The sequence below is a fragment of the Staurois parvus genome, unplaced genomic scaffold, assembly GCF_062004578.1.
Source record: "Staurois parvus isolate SC_StPar_1 unplaced genomic scaffold, SC_StPar_1.0 ptg000213l, whole genome shotgun sequence".
Taxonomy (NCBI): domain Eukaryota; kingdom Metazoa; phylum Chordata; class Amphibia; order Anura; family Ranidae; genus Staurois; species Staurois parvus.
In genome coordinates this window covers 141,591-159,613 of record NW_028318009.1, presented here as the reverse complement: position 1 = coordinate 159,613, position 18,023 = coordinate 141,591, and the positions used below count along the sequence as shown (strand labels likewise).

General features: G+C 42.8%; 1 protein-coding gene and 1 long non-coding RNA gene across 6 annotated transcripts in view; one reads left to right on the top strand and one right to left on the bottom strand.

The window, feature by feature from the left end:
* LOC149460983 (uncharacterized) overlaps window positions 1–18,023 on the bottom strand; it is a 43,624-nt gene that overhangs the window by 1,330 nt on the left and 24,271 nt on the right. For 2 of the 4 annotated variants that reach the window (XR_016312970.1, XR_016312967.1), the window contains 2 exons: window positions 16,749–16,805; window positions 12,761–13,698 (listed from right to left, as the gene is read on the bottom strand). This is a non-coding gene — a long non-coding RNA (uncharacterized LOC149460983). Of the gene's footprint in view, window positions 1–12,760; window positions 13,699–16,748; window positions 16,806–18,023 lie in introns of those variants that run through there. The other 2 variants (XR_016312969.1, XR_016312968.1) reach the window with 2 other exon arrangements.
* On the top strand, window positions 985–14,041 carry LOC149460984 (large ribosomal subunit protein uL24m-like). 2 transcript variants are annotated; one of them, XM_089678943.1, is made up of 5 exons: window positions 985–1,927; window positions 4,541–4,633; window positions 8,073–8,203; window positions 10,019–10,133; window positions 13,870–14,041. In XM_089678943.1, exons 1-5 carry the CDS (start codon window positions 1,910–1,912, stop codon window positions 13,888–13,890), a joined length of 378 nt encoding a protein of 125 aa, XP_089535069.1. In that variant the 5' UTR covers window positions 985–1,909; the 3' UTR covers window positions 13,891–14,041. The 2 variants fall into 2 exon arrangements, with proteins under 2 accessions (XP_089535069.1, XP_089535070.1); XM_089678944.1 differs by lacking the exon at window positions 10,019–10,133.

Here is an 18,023-nt window from a genome sequence, read left to right as displayed (position 1 = left end):
ATGTGTAAGTTATGGTTATTGAGCGCAAACTGACCCAGGATTGGTGGGTCACTGTATCCATTAGTTTAAGTTACAATAATGAGTAACTGAGGTGAAAGTGAGGGATGGAGTGGTTGATAGTAGTGTATAAACTTCTATGGATTCAGTCTGCCACACAGAATGCAGGACCACAGAGTCACTATGTGCAGCACATGACACCAAGCTTGAACTTGAAATAATCTGTGTGTGTGTTCTAAAATGATATATTGCAGACAGTATTGGTAAACTCACGTTTCCGGTCCTAGGCACACATTACCCATGTCATCTCCAGTCCCTCCCTCCTCCTGCATCATCATGCTCCTCACTCCATGCAGATACACAGTATGGAGCAGCGGGGGGTGGGCATGACCAGGGGGATGTGAGCAGTAGTGCCCTCAGTGAACACAGGGAAAGGAACAAGGGTCTGAACATGAACTCCACAAGGGCAGCTCCCCGTTAGGTATGGGTTGTCATCCCCCCACCTCCGTCTGATGCAGCTGCTCCCTCCCGGATACATCAGATGCAGTGTTGCATTCCCCAGCCAGCAGGGAGGGGCAGGACCGGAAGCTCCACTGATGCTCTGATTCCTCCCCCTTCCTGCTGGCTAGGGAATACGGCACTGTCTCTGATGTAGCCAGGAGGGGGTGGGGCCAGGAGCTCCACTGTTGCTCTGACCCCGCCTACCCCTGCAATCTGGAACACACTTGCTCCCTCATTATTTCCACTCACCAAATGCGAGCAGGCGAGTGGAAATTTTGAGGCATATATGCGTGTATGTGTGTATATATGTATTTGTGTGTATATATGTATTTGTGTGTATGTATGTATGTATGTGTATGTGTGTGTGTGTGTGTATATATATATATATATATATATATATACAGTATATACACACACACACACATACTCTGGTCTATTGTATGGTTGAGTTCTCCCTCCCTATACTGTGCTGGGTAGGTACCTGAAACAACCCCCAGACACTATTATTCTCCTGTTGTGCCTTATTATTATTTATTTGATTTTTTTATAAAGAAAAGATTGCATACGCATTTTATGATGTGGTAAATCCAGCTGAGAGAGGGCTCTGTTCTCATTTTCTTCTGTTTTAAAGAGCTCGGGGCACATAATTGGAAGAGTAAATCTAGTGACTCCTCCCCCTTCCTTCTCCATTCAGATGGAAGTTTCAATCAGAGACAGAGAGCCTGAAAGGAAGCAGCTTTGTTCACTCCCATAGAAAACCCATAGAGCTCTCTGACTCATGTGTTATGGGTGCCGCCTGTATGAATATGTTTTGTAAAATCCAATTTACGGAAATCATAAAAAGCACAATGTTTAAATACCTGACCAGAACCATTATATTTTCTCTTTTAGGAGTAACTGAAAGAGTAAATGTAATGTCTATAGTATATAGAGAAGAAGAAAGGTCTATATATTGGTAGACAGGGTACCAACATACAGCAGAGGGATGGGAATGGACCTAAGCACAACCCCCAAAAAGAAAACATAGGCCAGTTTCTAATTAGAGATACTCACAAATATTCCAATAGGGACACCTAACCCAGTTAAAACTGGCAAAAAGGTTACATTCCACTTTTTTGGGGAATTTCATATTACTTCCTGTTGTGTCTCTAGGATGGGAAGTGAAGGGATATCTCCCCAACAGGACACAGGAATTGGGTTCATTTCTGTACATGAAATCTAATCTTGACAGATCTGACACATACACTTCAAAATGTGAATATAAAATGTGAAATGATTTTCAGGTAGATGTTTCGTAGTGATTGAATGAAGCTGTAATGATTTATTTCTTATCTTCTCTGAGGTTGAAGTCATCAAAGGCAAGGAGGTTGGGAAGCAGGGGAAGGTAACTCATGGTCCAAACTGGGTTGTGATGGACAATCTGAACACGGTAAGCAATGAGGATATCATGGCAGATTTGTTAGCCATTTAAATCTCTTGTCCCCTTCAGTGAAGCAGGAGGTTCTCCATTTTGTTCATGCCCTATAGAAAGAATCACCCCCCCCCTTTTAAAATAATCACATTTTGTTGCTTTGCAGCCTGAAATGAAGACAGACACAGTTTTTGTTTTATCCAGCTGTATTTACTCAGTGCAACTTCTAACTTCCAAGTGAAAGATATAACACCAGCATGTCAGAAAAGAAAAGAGTTGGAGAAAGGATCCCCCCCTTGTGTCAGTATTTTGTTGAACCACCTTTTGCTTTAATTGCAGCCTTTAGTCTGTTGGGATATGTCTCTACTATCTTTGCGCATCTAGACTTTGCAATATTTGCTCACTCTTCTTTGCAGAACTACTAAAAAATCAGTTACATTTGATGGTGACCATTTGTGGACTGCAGTCTTCAAATCATTCCACAGATTTCCAATGGAGTTTAAGTCTGGGCTCTGACTAGGCCATGCAAGGACATTCACCTTTTTCTCCTCCAATCACTGTGGGCTCATTTTTGCTGTGTGCTTTGGGTCATTGTCATGCTGGAAGGTAAACCTTCTCATCATTGAAAATTTTCTGGCAGAAGAAAGCAGATTTTCCTCCAGAATTTGACGGTATTTTGCCTCTTCCATTTTTTCTTCTATCCTGGCAAGCGCTCCAGTCCCTGCTGCAGAGAAACCCCCCATAACAGGGCATTCCCCCCTCCATGCTTCACTGTAGGAATGGTGGTGTTTGGATGGTGAGCTGGACTGGATATCGTTTAGTGTTGAGGCCAAATAATTCCATTTTAGTCTCATCTGACCAGAACACCTTTTTCCATGCGGCCTCAGAACCTTCAAGGTGCGTTTTGGCAAAGCTCAGTGGTGACTGCATGTGGCCTTTCTTGAGGAGCGGCTTTTTTCTTGCAATCCTCCCACACAAGCCACATTTGTGGAGGATTTATGATCTTATCACATGCACACAATGACCGCTCATTGTCATTAATTTCTGCAACTGCTTCAGAGTTGTTGTAGGCCTCTTGGTAGCCTTGTTGACCACTTTCCTCCTGGCTTTTTCATCCAGTTTGGAGCAATGTCCTAATCCAAGGATGGTCTGTGTTGTACCAAATACTTTCCACTTCTTAATAATAGACTTCATTCTGCTTCTAGGCATTGATGAAGCTTTTTAATTTTTATGTATCCATCTACTGACTTGTGCCTGTCCACAACTTTATCCCGGAGATCTTTTGACAGTGCCTTGCCACCCATAGTTGCTTGCTTCAGTTGCACTACCAGGCACTGAAATGCTCCCGGAAAGATCTTTTCATGCTGATCTAATCAAAATGACCAAAGCTGATCACAGTTGAAAGTCCAATGGCTTTGTGTGCATTGAGAAGGTGATTAGCTGCACCTGATTGAGTTCACAAGTCATTTTTAGGAGGAGGTGATCTTTTTTCCAACTCAGGTGATTCTGTTTAATTATATTTTTTATTTTTTCTGGACATGTTGGTGTTATATCTCTCACTTAGATGTTATAAGTTGCACTGAGTAAATACAAGTGGATAAAACGAAAACTGTGTCTGTCTTCATTTCAGGCTGCACAGAAACAGGGTGATTCTTTGCTATACCCATTGTATTTACTTGACGCAACATAGAATTATCTATTGTACCAAAAAATGGGTATTATATTGTGTTTGTGTGCTTTAAAATTCACCCAAGTGTATTTTTTTCCCCTAAAAATTAGCATTTGATAAACAATGGCACAAATATCACGTGACATAAAAAAAACAGCCAACATTTTATTCTCTTTCAGACATTTTATGTATGAGGTACTAAGTGATTTTCTACAAAAAAAAAAGTGATTTTAATGTGCGTGAAAAATGTAAAACATGCCCTGGTAGACAAGTGGTTAAAGGGACTCTATTACTGTGTGAAAGGAGAGGGCATCATTGTCATGAAGTGCAGGCACCTAGAGGTTCACATACCTGCCAAAGTCTTCTACACCTTCCTAGAGGCCACCAGGTGAAGATCCCACATTTCTGGGTGCTGTTGAAACGTGCACCCCCACAATCCTATTGGTTCATCACTATGACAGGCAACCCTATCCAGCAATAGGAACACAAAGACGGTGGGAAAAGGGAGGACTTGCTTCAGCACTATCAAAGATTTCCCAGAACAGGCCGAGCATTGGCAGATCTTACAATCACTGCTAATATTTTACATCGTTCCTCTTTCCAGTCCTTTAATGTAACGGCTGCCTTAGTTTTAATTTCTCAGGCTTTCTTTTTCTTTTTACGTGTAACACCTTGTCCTAAGTCGACAACTTTCACCATAGTATATCACTGGAGAAGCAGCATCACCACCCTAGATGACTATAGAACACCATCCCCTCTCCTCTCATTGTTTCGTAAGGGGAGGTGGTGTTCTCTAGTCTACAGAGAGCTGGGAACGATGTAACTGATAACAGTCAGCGGAGGCAGATTGCACAGGGCCTTAGGAGCTTACTGGATTCTGGTAGGATCAACAGATATTTTGGGGGTTTACATACTTATACACAAAAGTTTTACATGTTTTGTTTTTTTTTTTCACTCTTCAGCACCGTTATGTCAGAAGATCAGGGGACTATAGGAGGACGTATGTACCGAGTGAAGCCCCTCTCCTGGTATATCAGGTGTCACCCCACAGACAGGTAAGTTCGCTTTGGAATCATTGCATACAGTGCATAGTCCATTGTCAAAAGCCTTGTGACTCATGTCAATGGACGTTCTTCTCAAATGCTGCATTGTAATAGCATTCATTAAGTGGGCCCGTGCTCCGCTTTGCATTACATTACGGATGGTGTCTGTTTTGAGCATGTGCAGGACTCTGCTGCTGAGATGATACTGCCACCTTGTGTCTAATCAGTACATCACTGGATCTTCATCATACCTACGTATTGTAATACAATTGTTTTCCCTTGATAAAGTCATGTGACTAGTGACGAAACGCATTGGGGAGGCATGTGCGGATGACGTCACAACGTTACCATTCAATGGGACAGCGGTTGTAGTACTCTGCAAACGGCTCCAGGAACAACATTACAGCAGGCAATAGCATTCACTAAGTGGGCCCGTGGTTTGCCTTGCATTACATTACCAGGCCGTTTTTTAGTTTTACACACTGTAATAGTTTGAACGACAATTACTCCATCAAGCAACTATGTACCCAAAGTAATTTTGTTTCATTTTTTTTTTAAATAGATAAAGCTTTTTTTTGGGTATTATTTATCAACCACTGTTTTTTTTAACTGTAGAAAGGAAAAAAGCCCAAAACTTAACAAAAAAATGTTTTCCCTTTCTGTTAAAATAGAGATGCCAGAATAGTACAAAACCCCACAAAATGACAACTTTGTGAAAGTAGACACCCCAAGGTGATCTCATTTACTGCCACAATTTGTGAGAAATGAAGAATCATGCTGCTACTGATGGGGTTCAACATGTTGCTTGGGAATGGTGCACCAGATACATTAATGTACATAGAGGTCATTAGAGGAGGAAGGAGATGAAAGGGTTAATGCACAGGTCTCACAGAATGGCAAAGTGGAGTTGAAGGGGTTAATGTGCAGGACAAGGGAGGCAAAAGGGTTAATATACAGGTCACAGAAAGATAGCATAGAAGTAGTATGTGTAGGAGAGGACAGGGAAGGGGGGTCTACACCAAATGCAACTCCAAAGTGGTGCGACTTGGTCCCATTTAACAAACAAGCGATCCCTGTGCTCAAATCCCAAAAACTTGTACATGCAGTTATCCATCAGGTGCTAAAGGGGTGTAACCACATATTAACACTAGAAATTCTGAAGGACTTTGACGCAGTTGGCCAGCTTAAGCATGTATTGCAATATGTGTGAACTAAATATCCCTATTTATTGCATAGTTTGCTTGAAAGGGAATATACCAGTGTGCAGAGGGTCCTCAGAATTTCTTGGTCACATTTAAAGCACAACTTCACAGTAGCGCTGATATAGACACAGGTGTGATTTCAGTGCTATTTACCTTTATAGTTTATGAGACTTAAAACGCACTGAAATGGTGCAGGAACTATTTTTCGAATTGCGGTACTTGAAATCTCATCTATTAATACAGTACCATAGAAATACATTAGATGCGACTTCAGGTGTGATTTGTAAAATACATGTCGCAGCGGTGCGAACCAGAGCTTAATAAAAGCAATCCCTTGATTCAGCTGGCTGCAGTGTGTCCATCGAATGACAGTGCAGAACACAGCAAGTATTGGGGTGTATCAGCCACCAAACGGTTGTTTATCCACTGCAGTCTATGAGCATTAATGTGTAAATAAATAAAGGGCTGCTAATCTACTGTTAAAGAAGTACCCCATTAGAAAAAGGGGTTCATTCCAATCGGCCGCCTGTAATCCCCTGAATTTAGAATGGGAGAGGGAGGGTCAGCTCTTCAATCAGGTTTTGGGTATTTATTTTGGGTGGAGTGTGGAAGGGTAAGACCCTCTATGGAGATAGTATTAGTGGTAGTGTTGGGGAGCTTCCCCCCATTTCCTGTCCTGGTGTCACAAAGACGAGAAGTGAAGAGAACTCTCCAATAGGAACACTGATAGCAGTAGAAGCTGATGGTGGTTCTAGTCATCTTCTACAAAAATATTGTCCTAATGGGAGAGATTTCCCTTCACTTTGTTTTCATATTAGGACAGGAAATGAGGGGACATGTCTCTAATGGAGCCATGGACAGTACTACAAATATGACAATGATTTACCAGGCTATCAAAAAGGAAAAAAATGTTGGTGTGGAGTTCCACTTTCCTCATCTACTGAGATATCAGGGGAGGGACTGAATAATGTGAAAGGTGGAGGGAGTGAAGACTAGATGTAAAGGGCATGAGGACTCTAATGCGAGGGGGGGGGGTGTAAGGACTTGGTCTGGATGTGTATGTGTGTGTGTGTGTGGGGGGGACGGACAAGGGGTTGAAGTGAGGGCTCCTTTGTAAAGGGGAGGGAATGAGGACTCCAATGTGAAAGGGGGGGTGTAAGGACTTGCTCTGGATGTGGGGGGGGACAAGGTGTTGAAGTGTGGATTCTTTTGTAAAGGGAAGGGCAGGGAATGAGGACTCCAATGTAAAAGTGGGCAGGGGCGGGAGTGTGAAATGGGAGGTGGGGAAAGGGAAGACTTTCATCTAAAAAGTGGTTTGGGAGGAGGAGGGGAGACTGTGGACTCTAATTTGGACGGATGGGGGTTTTATTTGAAGATTTGATGTGAAGGTGGAATGAGGACTCTAATCTCTAATGTGAACATTTAATTTTTTTTTGGGGGGGGGGGGTGCAGTGGATGACTCCACTGATGTGGAGTGAGTGGCTGATGTGAAGTGAGTACTTTATTGTGATGGGGAACAACGACTGAGGGCTCTGATGTGAAAGGGGGATTGCAATGCGACAGGGGACCCCATGGTAGACTGGGGGGCCTTGAGATTTTGCGTACCTTCAATAGGTTCCATGACTGAGAGAGGGCCGACATATATGACATGATCCACTTCCAGTCATTGATGGCACCCTGCTGGGCAGTGGAAGCGGCCATAATCCAATAGGACTCATACACATGGATGTCATTAAATGTCACCCCTCGACACAGGATCTGCCTACTGGGAAGATTCAGACTGAAATCTGCCTGTAATGTCACATAAAGTACATGCATTTATATCTCCTTTCTTCATGTGTATATTCCAGCCACTAAGTTGAATTGTGTGCACAGAAGCATTTAGATGCATTCATTAATGACTGCAGAATACGATGAAATGTGAGACTCGGGCAGTTTTTTTTACAGATCTGATCACGACATTCTTATGCTTCTGTGTGTGTAGGGACACATCGACTCTCATAGCTACATTCCCATGCAGATCTAAACGTGGCATGTTAACATCTGTGTACAGGAGTCCATAATGGGGTGGATTGTCAGGATGAGACTGGAGGTCCAGGGGTCACATACATTTTATTCAGGACGGTATTATTGTACATCTGTGCTGGGCAGACATCACTGACCTCCTTTCCATGTCATACGGAATCCATAGTGGTGTGATCTTGGTGATGTAGAATGTTGCTTCCTGCTAACCTCAGCTTGTTCCTCAGGAAACCCACCGAGACAGAATGGTGGTACACAGAAGAGAGGGAGCGGGTGAGAGTGTCGGAGAGCACTGGGTGTATCATTCCCAGACCCGTGTTCCAGAGATGAGACGGGATCATCCCAGAGCAGCGGAAAGGTGAGGCCGATGTCTGTTGTTGGGTTTAGATGCATTCAGCTCCCTTCTAGATAAAGATGTTATATATTGCAGATTAGATGTGATGGCAGCATTTGTTTTCCTTTAACTTTTTCTCCCGGTGATCCTGCCAGTAACAAGCTCCTGTCCTAGGCTCCCTGTGCTCACTCATTGTACTGTCTGTGTAGTCGAGGAGTGTTGTCACCTTAGGACAGAACTACAAAGGACCTGATTTTCTATATTTGTTAGAAATCCCCAATGATAGTATCAGAAACCCAGTGAGCTCCTTCCTGTGCTCTCTGCCTGCAGTATTATCAGCCCTGCTTAGTTCACCTCTGTGGACTACAGAACTCCTCCCACTGTGTTTATTGAGATAAGGATTGGGGGGGAGGGATTGAAGTCCAGATCATGAGCAAGCACCCTAGAGTGACAACATTTTACCTCTATGTGATGAATAAATGTTGTCACCCTGGCACAGAAAGTGTTACTGGCAGGATCACCAGGTGAAAATAAAGAACAACCTGAGAAAAGAAAACTGATGCAGCCACCACATGCTGAGAACCAGCAAGTTGCAATTTATTACAATTTTTGTTTTTGGCTGGATACATTTTAAAGAGAGCCAGTCATAAAACACACTGCTGCAGATATAAGGTGCAGTTACCTAGTGGGGTCTGATCATACTGCCACCGTGACTCTAGGACCCCGCTTCTAGGTGCCTGCACTTCATACCTGCAGACCAGAAAGTCCACCCATGTACTCCATTTCAGCCAGATTCCAGAGGGCCCCTCACATACAGGATGGGCTCACTTCCTGAAACTGTGCCGTGTAACTTCCCATCTCTCTTCGTAGTATCACTGCTTACATTCCAGCTTCTGTGGCAGGTCTGATATTATTTGGGGGCTGTGAGAAGTCTTCATTCTGACACTTGGCCTATCAGGTTTTCTGCATGTGAGAGACAATACCTCCCCTGCAGTGGGTGTGATTGGGAATATCTCTCCTGTATCACCTGCAGGGTTCTCAGATCATTAATCTAAAGGCAAAGCGTCTTTTATTCTTGGATAGAGTAAGGGAGGGTTATAAGTCTGTTTTTAGCCATCTGTGTCCCATTGGGGAGATTTCCCTTCACTTCATGTCCCATGGCCAAAACAGGAAGTGAGAGGAAATCCTTCCATAGTGAGAGAATCCCTGGTTGTCACCAGAACCAGTGTCCCCATTGGAAGATTTCCTGATCTGGTGATCACTCAGTTTGGAATCTTCGTTAACTTTCATTTTCCTTGATAATGATCACCCGGACATGTGTAAGGCATGAATCTCTCTGACGGGGACACAGAGTGCAAGAAAATTCTGACGGGTTCCAATCCCTCTCCCCAAAAATGAAAAAAAAGTTATATTTTAGGAAAGGGTAGTGTGGGTGACTGGTGCACTAGACTTTAGTTCTGATCAGTGGTTATTTCTATGTTATAGGGAATACCTCATGTTATATTGTAAAGCGCTGAGCAAATTGTTGGCGCTATATAAATCCTGTATAATAATACCAGGCAAGTCATTACTTCTTTGCATGCATACTTCTCCTTCGGGGCACTCCTTGAAGCCTCTGCATGCACACTTCTCCTTCGGGGCACTCACTGAAGCCCCTGCATGCACACTTCTCCTTCGGGGTACTCCTTGAAGCCTCATTCTTTCTCACCTGAGCTTCCCTCGTCTCACCAGTAGAGGCCAATATTCTACCAGTACAAGGGGCTGCACTACCTCTAACTCTCCACTAGATGTCTCTCCTTCACCATATTCTTTCCTCCTTTCATCGAAATGGCCCCATAGACACCTCTGTGGAAGAAGCTTTGGAAGGACCTTCATCCCATCACTGAAAACATTTCAGGAGATCATGGAGAAAATGGGCACTGAAGACACCAGAAGGTACAGGAAAATCCTTCAGGTGTTAATGCACTTGGACAGCCTCTTACTTTGGACTGAAATGCCAAACATGTTTTAAGACTTTTATAGATAGAATGAAGAATTTTCAAAGCTGCTTCCAAGGAAAACCCTTCTGTATTATTATTTATTTGGATGTGTGACTTTGCTGCCCTGATTGTAACCAATATGTGGACAGGTTACTTAGTGTAACATGTCAAACAAATGGCAGCCATTGCGTGATAATCTTTTTTTTTTTTTATTTACTGAGTTCTAATACAACAAATCAATTTTGCAGTTACATTGGGAGAGTTTGTCTTTCTTTTCCTCATGCTCTGCAGCAGTGCTTCTCTGCTCTGGTCCTTAGCATGGACCACCAGGTCGTGTTTTCCTTACTTCCAGGTAGGAGCACATGAGTGTTGAAGGCCAGAATCCAAGTAAAAAGTCGCAGCAATGCAAAGCAGTTTGGCTATTATTATTTGAATAGAGGTCCTGCACATCCTTCCTCATAGGTGCCTTGCTTGATTTTTTCTATGTGATCACAAATCCCTGACCCCTCTGTGTGACTTGCAGCCGGTGGAAGGAGATTCTCCCTCTGACAACTCCTAGAGCAGTGGAAGACAGGAATTGTGCCCCGTTGTCAGCACTGCATATCAAACTGAAGGGTCGGGGCTTTGTGTTCACATAACTGCATAGAAAATCAAGCCAAAAAAATATTTAAATTGTGATTTATGGCTAATAATATACAGCTGGATGGGGGTGCAGGGAGCGATCACTGATACAGATAATGTACCTATCAGAGTAAATACAACTTCATTTTTCAAAATAAAAAACAGCGCAAAAAAAAAAATACAGTGAGGAACAGAAGTATTCGAAACCCCTGTGATTTTGCAAGTTCTCCCACTTAGAGATCATGGAGGGGTCTGAAATTCACATTGTAGGTGCATTCCCACTCTGAGAGACAGAATTTAAAGAAAAATTCAGGAAATCACATTGTATGATTTGTAAAGAATGTATTTGTCTTGCACTGCTGAACATAAGTATTTGAACACCTGAGAAAATCATTGTTAATATTTGGTACAGAAGCCTTTGTTTGCAATTACAGAGGTCAAACGTTTCCTGTAGTTCTTGACCAGGTTTGCACACACTGCAACAGGGATTTTGGCCCACTCCTCCACACATATCTCCTCTAGATCTGCCAGGTTTCGGGGCTGTCGCTGAGCAACACAGAGTTTCAGCTCCGTCCAAAGATGTTCTATTGGATTTAGGTCTGGAGACTGGCTAGGCCACTCCAGAACCTTGATATGCTTCTTACGGAGCCACTCCTTGGTTATCCTGGCTGTGTGCTTGTGTGGATCTAATTTAGCCTTTAGTATGCTTCCTCCTTGACAATAGTTGCTCACAACAATAGGTGGTATGTGGGGGCGGAACGGTTACCTAGTTTTGGTTGGTAGCAGCTCCACTTCCCACATGGAACTACAGATGTATTTAACTTTTTTTTTTTTGGGGGGGATAAAACTGGTTTGCTTTCACTTGTATCTGCCTGCTCTGTCTATACAGACCAGATGATAATATTCATCCTGCAGTGATTGGATGGGAAGGATTGCTACACTGTAACATCTTCCCTATACACCTGCAGGGTAAACTTCTCAGGAGCTTACTATAGCATGCTGCAAACCCTGCTCACCCCAATGGGGGAAATAACAGGATTACCCATAGAGGACCCCCAGTTAAGCTGGTGTGTCTGTAGGGGCCCAGAATCCTCATTCCCACAGTCAAACACAACACAAAGGGCTCAATATATGATAATTCTAACCACATGCTTGAAGCTGGCCTTACACTATGCAATCAGATTGTACAGTCTCCTGTAGGCTTACCTAAACAATCTATTCAAATATATCCAATCAGGCACCCTTCGCACAACATAGCTGATGGCAGAAAAAAAAGCCGGACTACTAAGTACGACAAAAATATTGGATTCTTTGGGCACAGTAAGAGACCACACGGTAAAATACATCCATTCAGTCGTATCTGACCCTTGGCGATTGCATGGACTTTCACTCGTAAGCAACTTTTTCCATGAATTCTCTTAGCAATTATTTTACAGGGTAGGTTGCCAGGTCTTTCCCCAACCCCTACCATGCAGGAGATCCCGCGTGGCCAGGGATGAAACTAGGACAATTTAGACAGGAGCCAATTAACCTACCAGCATGTCTTTGGAGTGTGGAAGGAAACCAGAGTACCCGGAGGAAACCCACGCGAACACAGGGAGAACATGCAAACTCCATGTAGGAGGCGCCATGGCTGGGAATTGAACCCATAACCCAATTACTGCAAGGCAGACGTGCTAACCACTAAGCCACTGTGCCGATATATATATATAAAAATATGACTCTTATGTCAATAAATGGTTGTATGTATTTTACCGTGTAGTCTCTTACAGTGCCCAAAGAATCCAATATTTTTGCTGTACTCAGTAGACCGGCTTTTTTTTCTTCTGTTTTAATAGGATTTGGCACTAGGAAACTCTTTTGGTTATTTTTCATAGTTTATGGTAGGTCTAAAAGAGATTGTACAATCAAATTGTATAGTGTATGACCAGCTGAAGGCTGACTATACAATCTGATACTAAGAATCCTGTAATAAATAATCTTAAGGAAGTGAAAGTTTATTAAACCTTTTTTTTGTTGGCGTTCATACAAATAGAAGAACAAGTACATAGAACAAATACAAAACTGTATGAAGAGTGAAATGTTGGCGTTATGGATGGACAAAGAAGTAAGATAGTGGTGGTGGGGGAATGGGCTCATTCACACGGGTGTTAAAAATTGGCACTTGGATTGTGTTTTTACTGCTCCCTGCTGTCATCGCCAATCACAATTGATAAAACAGAGAGTGAATGGAGGGGAACACACGGCAGCAAAGTTGTTTTGCGTCACGGCCATTTTCAGTAGGCACTGACGCTTTGCAACGTCTCCATTCACTCCTATTGCACTATAAACGTGCAGCTGCAAGGCATTGAAAGTTACATTTTCCCATTTACCACTATATAAAAAAAAATATCACAGAGAGTTTGAAGAGTGCAGGGCATGGTGCTTTAAAATTCAATGCCTGTGTGAACTTACTGTAACTAGGTCTGTCCTCTGGATGGATTGGGGTGCCATTGAGAAGGTGGAGAGGAACGGGTGACCACTGACGACATACTGGACAGTCATATTGGTTTCCTCCTGCTGGTCTAGTGTCTGGAGGTCTAGATAATTTAAACTGGATAGGTCTCAAGTGGGGAGGTGGTTATGCCATTGGATGTCTTAAGAGGAGAGGAACGTTGGAGTGTGAGGGTAGGAGTGGAGAGGTTTGGGGGGGGGGGGTAAAAGGAAGGGATGGACAAGGAGGAAGGGTGGAGATTTGGATGGGTTAAGGTGGGGTGGGAGAGTGCCGTAATAGGAAATGCTGGTCCGGAGGTTCCAATGATGCCAACTCCTTTCCTGCATCTGCTGGGGGAGGGGTAGGTTTTGAAATCTTTCAGAAGAAAACACTGAAGGGTAAATTATAGAATGAACTCACCATTTCAGTGACTCTGGGACATGAACCTAAAAGAGCAAAATAATTGTCACCAATATACTGATACAGCCATATAAATCCTGGGCACTTGCAGACTCACATTTTGGGTTGTCTAATTTTTGGTAACACAACTCATGTATAAAGGAGGGCTGTTCTTATTTCCGACTCTTTGGTAATATTGGCCTTTTTATATTTTTCAGGACTTCCTAAGTGGTCACTAAGCTGAAAGAAGCCGACTATGAAAAGTACCGCGCTCCTTTACCCAATACACTGTACACTCAGAGGACATTTACTGCATACAGCAGCGATATGGACTTACAATGGCCACGCAGAATTAAAGGACAAAATGTTTTCTTTACATTTTGAATAAAGTAAAATTATAACCTGTGTCAGTTTTTTTTTTTTTACCGTTTGTGTCCCATTGGGGAGATTTCCCTTTACTTCTGTCCCATAAATAGGAAGTGAGAGGAAATTCCTCTAAAGTGAGGGAATCCCTGGTTGTCTTTAGAAATAAAGTCCCAGTTGGAAGATTTCCCCTCTGTTTTTGTTCTGGTGACAACCCATACTTGGGATTTTCTTTCACTCTTGGTGATAACAGTAACCAGGACACAGAGAGAGGATGAATCTATCTAATGGGGGTACAGACAGCAATAAAAGTGTTCTATTCCCTCTCCACTATCAAAAAAAATAGAAAAATTTTTACTTTGATTATATTTAAAAGGGTTAGTTTACGCTTAAAAAAAAAAACAAAACACTCTATGCAGACACTATACACAATAGCACCCCCTAAGAAAATCAGATTTTAAAACAATGCCTCACTTCTGCTAACATACTGTCGGCCATGTTCAGTGCAACAGAAGCTGTGGTCTTGCTGTTAGGATGAGCGCCCCCTATTGTTACAAGGAGCAGCACTGTCCTTTCCCCAAGGGCCTCACATACGCAGTGGGCTCTGTTAGGTATAATTTAAATTGATTTTGTAGGTAGATTCTGACCCCTCATATCTACCAGTGAATTGCACAATCAGATTATAAGGTAGGAGGTCAATTTTAAATCTACTGAAAACGTTCTACCAATCTAACCACTGTCCTGCGCCAATTGGCAGACCTGGTGCCACCGGATAGAAGGAAGGGAGATCAGAGAACAACCATTCGCTGATCTCCCCTTCTTTCTAATAAGGGATGTGTAAATGTCACTTTCCAGGTCCGAACAGGTTCTCTTTAAATGAGACATCAGGGGGTTTATTTACTAAAGCTGGAGAGTCCAAAATCAGACTCCCTTCTGCATAGAAACCAATCAGCTTCTAACCTCAGCTTGTTCAATGAAGCTTTGGCAATGAAACCTGGAAGCTGATTGGTTTCTATGCAGAAGGGAGTCTGATTTTGGACTCTCCAGCTTTAGTAAATAAACCCCCAGGAGTCTCCGCTATCCCTCAGTGAACTAATGGAACCCAGATCACATTCAATCTGCTTCTTCCCCAGTGGGAAGTGAACGTGATCTGGGTTCCATTAGTTCACTGAGGGATAGCAGAGACCCCTGACTTAGAATCTATCCCCATAAATGCATCACATAGGGGACGTTTTGTTCCCTATGTGATTTAAAAAAAAAAAAATTTAAAAAGTAAAAAAAAAAAAAATTCAAGTTACACCCAAGCACGCTCAAACAAATGTGAGCTTACCCCCCACATGCAAATGTATGCATAGGGGACTCCTACGCACAAAAATGATTATGCTACACATTACATATTGCCACACATGACAGAGTGAGAGCAATAACTCACTGTCTATGGAAAATATAGGGTACCAAAGTTTGACGCCATTTTACAGGCGCATGCAAGGCTTGACATGCTGGGTATCTATTTATAAGAGGGGGGCACGTTACCAGGGACATCCGAAGCAATCAGGCGACAGTGCAGCCTGCCCGGCTGCTTCCAGCTGACAGGCAGGAGTCTGCCTGTCCGTTTTATACGCAATCTCGGGTGCTGCAGCCACTGGATTGTGTATAAAACCCCCTGCTGTCAGGTCCGTACGACATATGGATGTTGTAGCAAAAGGGTAATGGTCTACACCGTCAATTATTTTTTTGGGTTAGTCAAATGCCTGTCTGGCAAAAATGGTAAAAAGGGCATTAAGACCATGTCTGCCTCCAAAACAACTGACCATCGATCCACCCATCCACCAATTTTATAAGGATGGCTATAACAGCTTTATTGGTGGCTTGACCTTGGCAATGGTTAAAGTTCATTTAAAGGTCTATGACCTCAACTAGGTTTTTGGGTTACAGTAGTTGAATGCCTGTCCAGCACTTATGGTAAGAATGAACATTTAGGCTATGCCAACCCACAGAAGAGTTGACCATCCACCCTCCCATTTTAGAAGGATAGTTGTCACAGCTTTATAGGCAGTTTGACCTTGGCACTGGTTAAAGTTTGTTTATTGGTCTTTAGTCGAACACTTATTGTAAGAACAGACATATAGACTATGCCAGGTTACCCTTCAGGTGTGCATACACAACAACTGGGACTTGGGCTGCAAATTCAATAAAGCTATGGCCTTTTTCCAGCTGAATTTGTCTGTGTCATCTTTGGGCTGGTTACGTTTTATGAATGGTTGGCTCTTTCAGCCGAAGCTTCTCTGCTGTTATGTTCAGACCTGCAACCACAGCATCCGAGGAAAGTCTTCCAGCAATACTTTCCTCTGAGATGTCATGTGAAAGAATGCCAAGAGCCACCAAGGAAGCCAATGAGGGAAAATGTGATCATGGATATTTCTTAGGAAATCCCACCTTTCATCATCCAATGCAGCACCATGGCACACCTGGCATGGCACACCCTCGACAGAAATCTGTCTCTACCATGAGAGGTCCAGCAGCTTGCGTTTGCTCCTAAGACTGAATATTTCCTGTCCAATGCGGGATAGTCACTGCTCAGTCTAATCTGCAGTGTGTGACTACAGAACCATAGAAGTCCAAACACTTTTCCTGCCCCAGATGGACGCCGGTCTCTCTGTTCTGACACCTCTGTCTATAGGACCTTCTGAATTGTAACAACAAACAAATCAAATGTAGAATGGAAAGGTGATACCTTCTGGGTTGATGATCAGTTTGACATAACAGACTTCATCCTTCCCTGCAGTAGATCCTAAAAAGAAAAAAAAATGTATGGAGGTAAAGGAAACCGCTTAAAAAAACAACGAAAAAAAAAAAAACAATCTTACATACACAGTGTGTGTATATATATATATATATATTTTTTTTTTTTCTATGGAGCTCATGTATGTGTAGATCTAATTGTCTGACAAAATGACCAATCATAATGACTTGCGTTCGGTAAATGTAGATACCAACAATGTAATATGTAGAAGGATATTCTATTCTAACAAAATTTGGAGGATTGGAAGTGACATTAAAATAGTATTGATCATTGAATCAACATTTGGCTGGGAAGGTTTGTTGTTTGTATCAGTGAGTGATGGATGTCAAGAACAGGAAGTGACCCAAGACTGATTTTCATTGTACAATAGACTTTCAAGTATATGTAAGATGATTTTTTTTTTTTTACAAAATTGATTTCAATGAACATCTTGTAAAAAATATATTTAAAAAATGGATTCTGTGGTAAAACATTTGTGCATATGGCCTTCATAAGGCCGAGCGGGCATCTTCACTGACTTCTGGGGCACATGCTTGCTCTAGATTTAGATGATGCTACCAGCAGTGGAACCATGGAGGATAATGACTGCCACCTATGGAGGATAACGACCGCCCCCTCATGGAAGATCATGACTGCCCCCACTGGAAGCCTTTAAGATACACTTAAAGGATAAGTTCATCTTTGGAACATGTTACATGTTCCACTCATTTCTAGGGTGAAACTTGTAACATGTTCCTATAGCTGCAGCTGCGCCTGCCGCCCCTCCTCGCTCTGACAGATAATACGGGGAGAAGTTTCGCTGGAGTATTGGTCAGATTTGAAAACAGCGCAGCTCTGCAGGGCTCCGCCCACACAGCCGCGTCACTCATTCACAGTGTTCTGTGAATGAGTACCTACAAGTCCAGACAGCCTTAGTGGCTTTCAATGAACTACCATGGCGTTGTGGAGCGCTGTAGTAGTCCATTGAAGCTTTCTGTCAGTAGATCTTCTTGACCGTACATCCCGTAAGGCAGGTAGATATTCTGACGGGTCTGCAGGAGACCTGCATGGCATGAGCAATCTACTGATCGCTGGTGCAATGCTTTCCAGGCTCCTTTGGACAAAAATAATAAATGCAGTTTTTTACCTGTAAAAAATGTGCATTTATTATTTTTGTCCAAAAGGTGAACTTATCCTTTAAAGCAGCGGTGTCAAACTGTCGGCCCT

What these genes read in the sequence shown, in the direction of transcription:
- LOC149460984 (XM_089678943.1), top strand. An exon ending in AGGTGTCACCCCACAGACAG is followed by an intron (nt 4,634 to 8,072) that starts GTAAGTTCGCTT and finishes CTTGTTCCTCAG; the next exon opens with GAAACCCACCGAGACAGAAT. An exon ending in CATCCCAGAGCAGCGGAAAG is followed by an intron (nt 8,204 to 10,018) that starts GTGAGGCCGATG and finishes ATGGCCCCATAG; the next exon opens with ACACCTCTGTGGAAGAAGCT.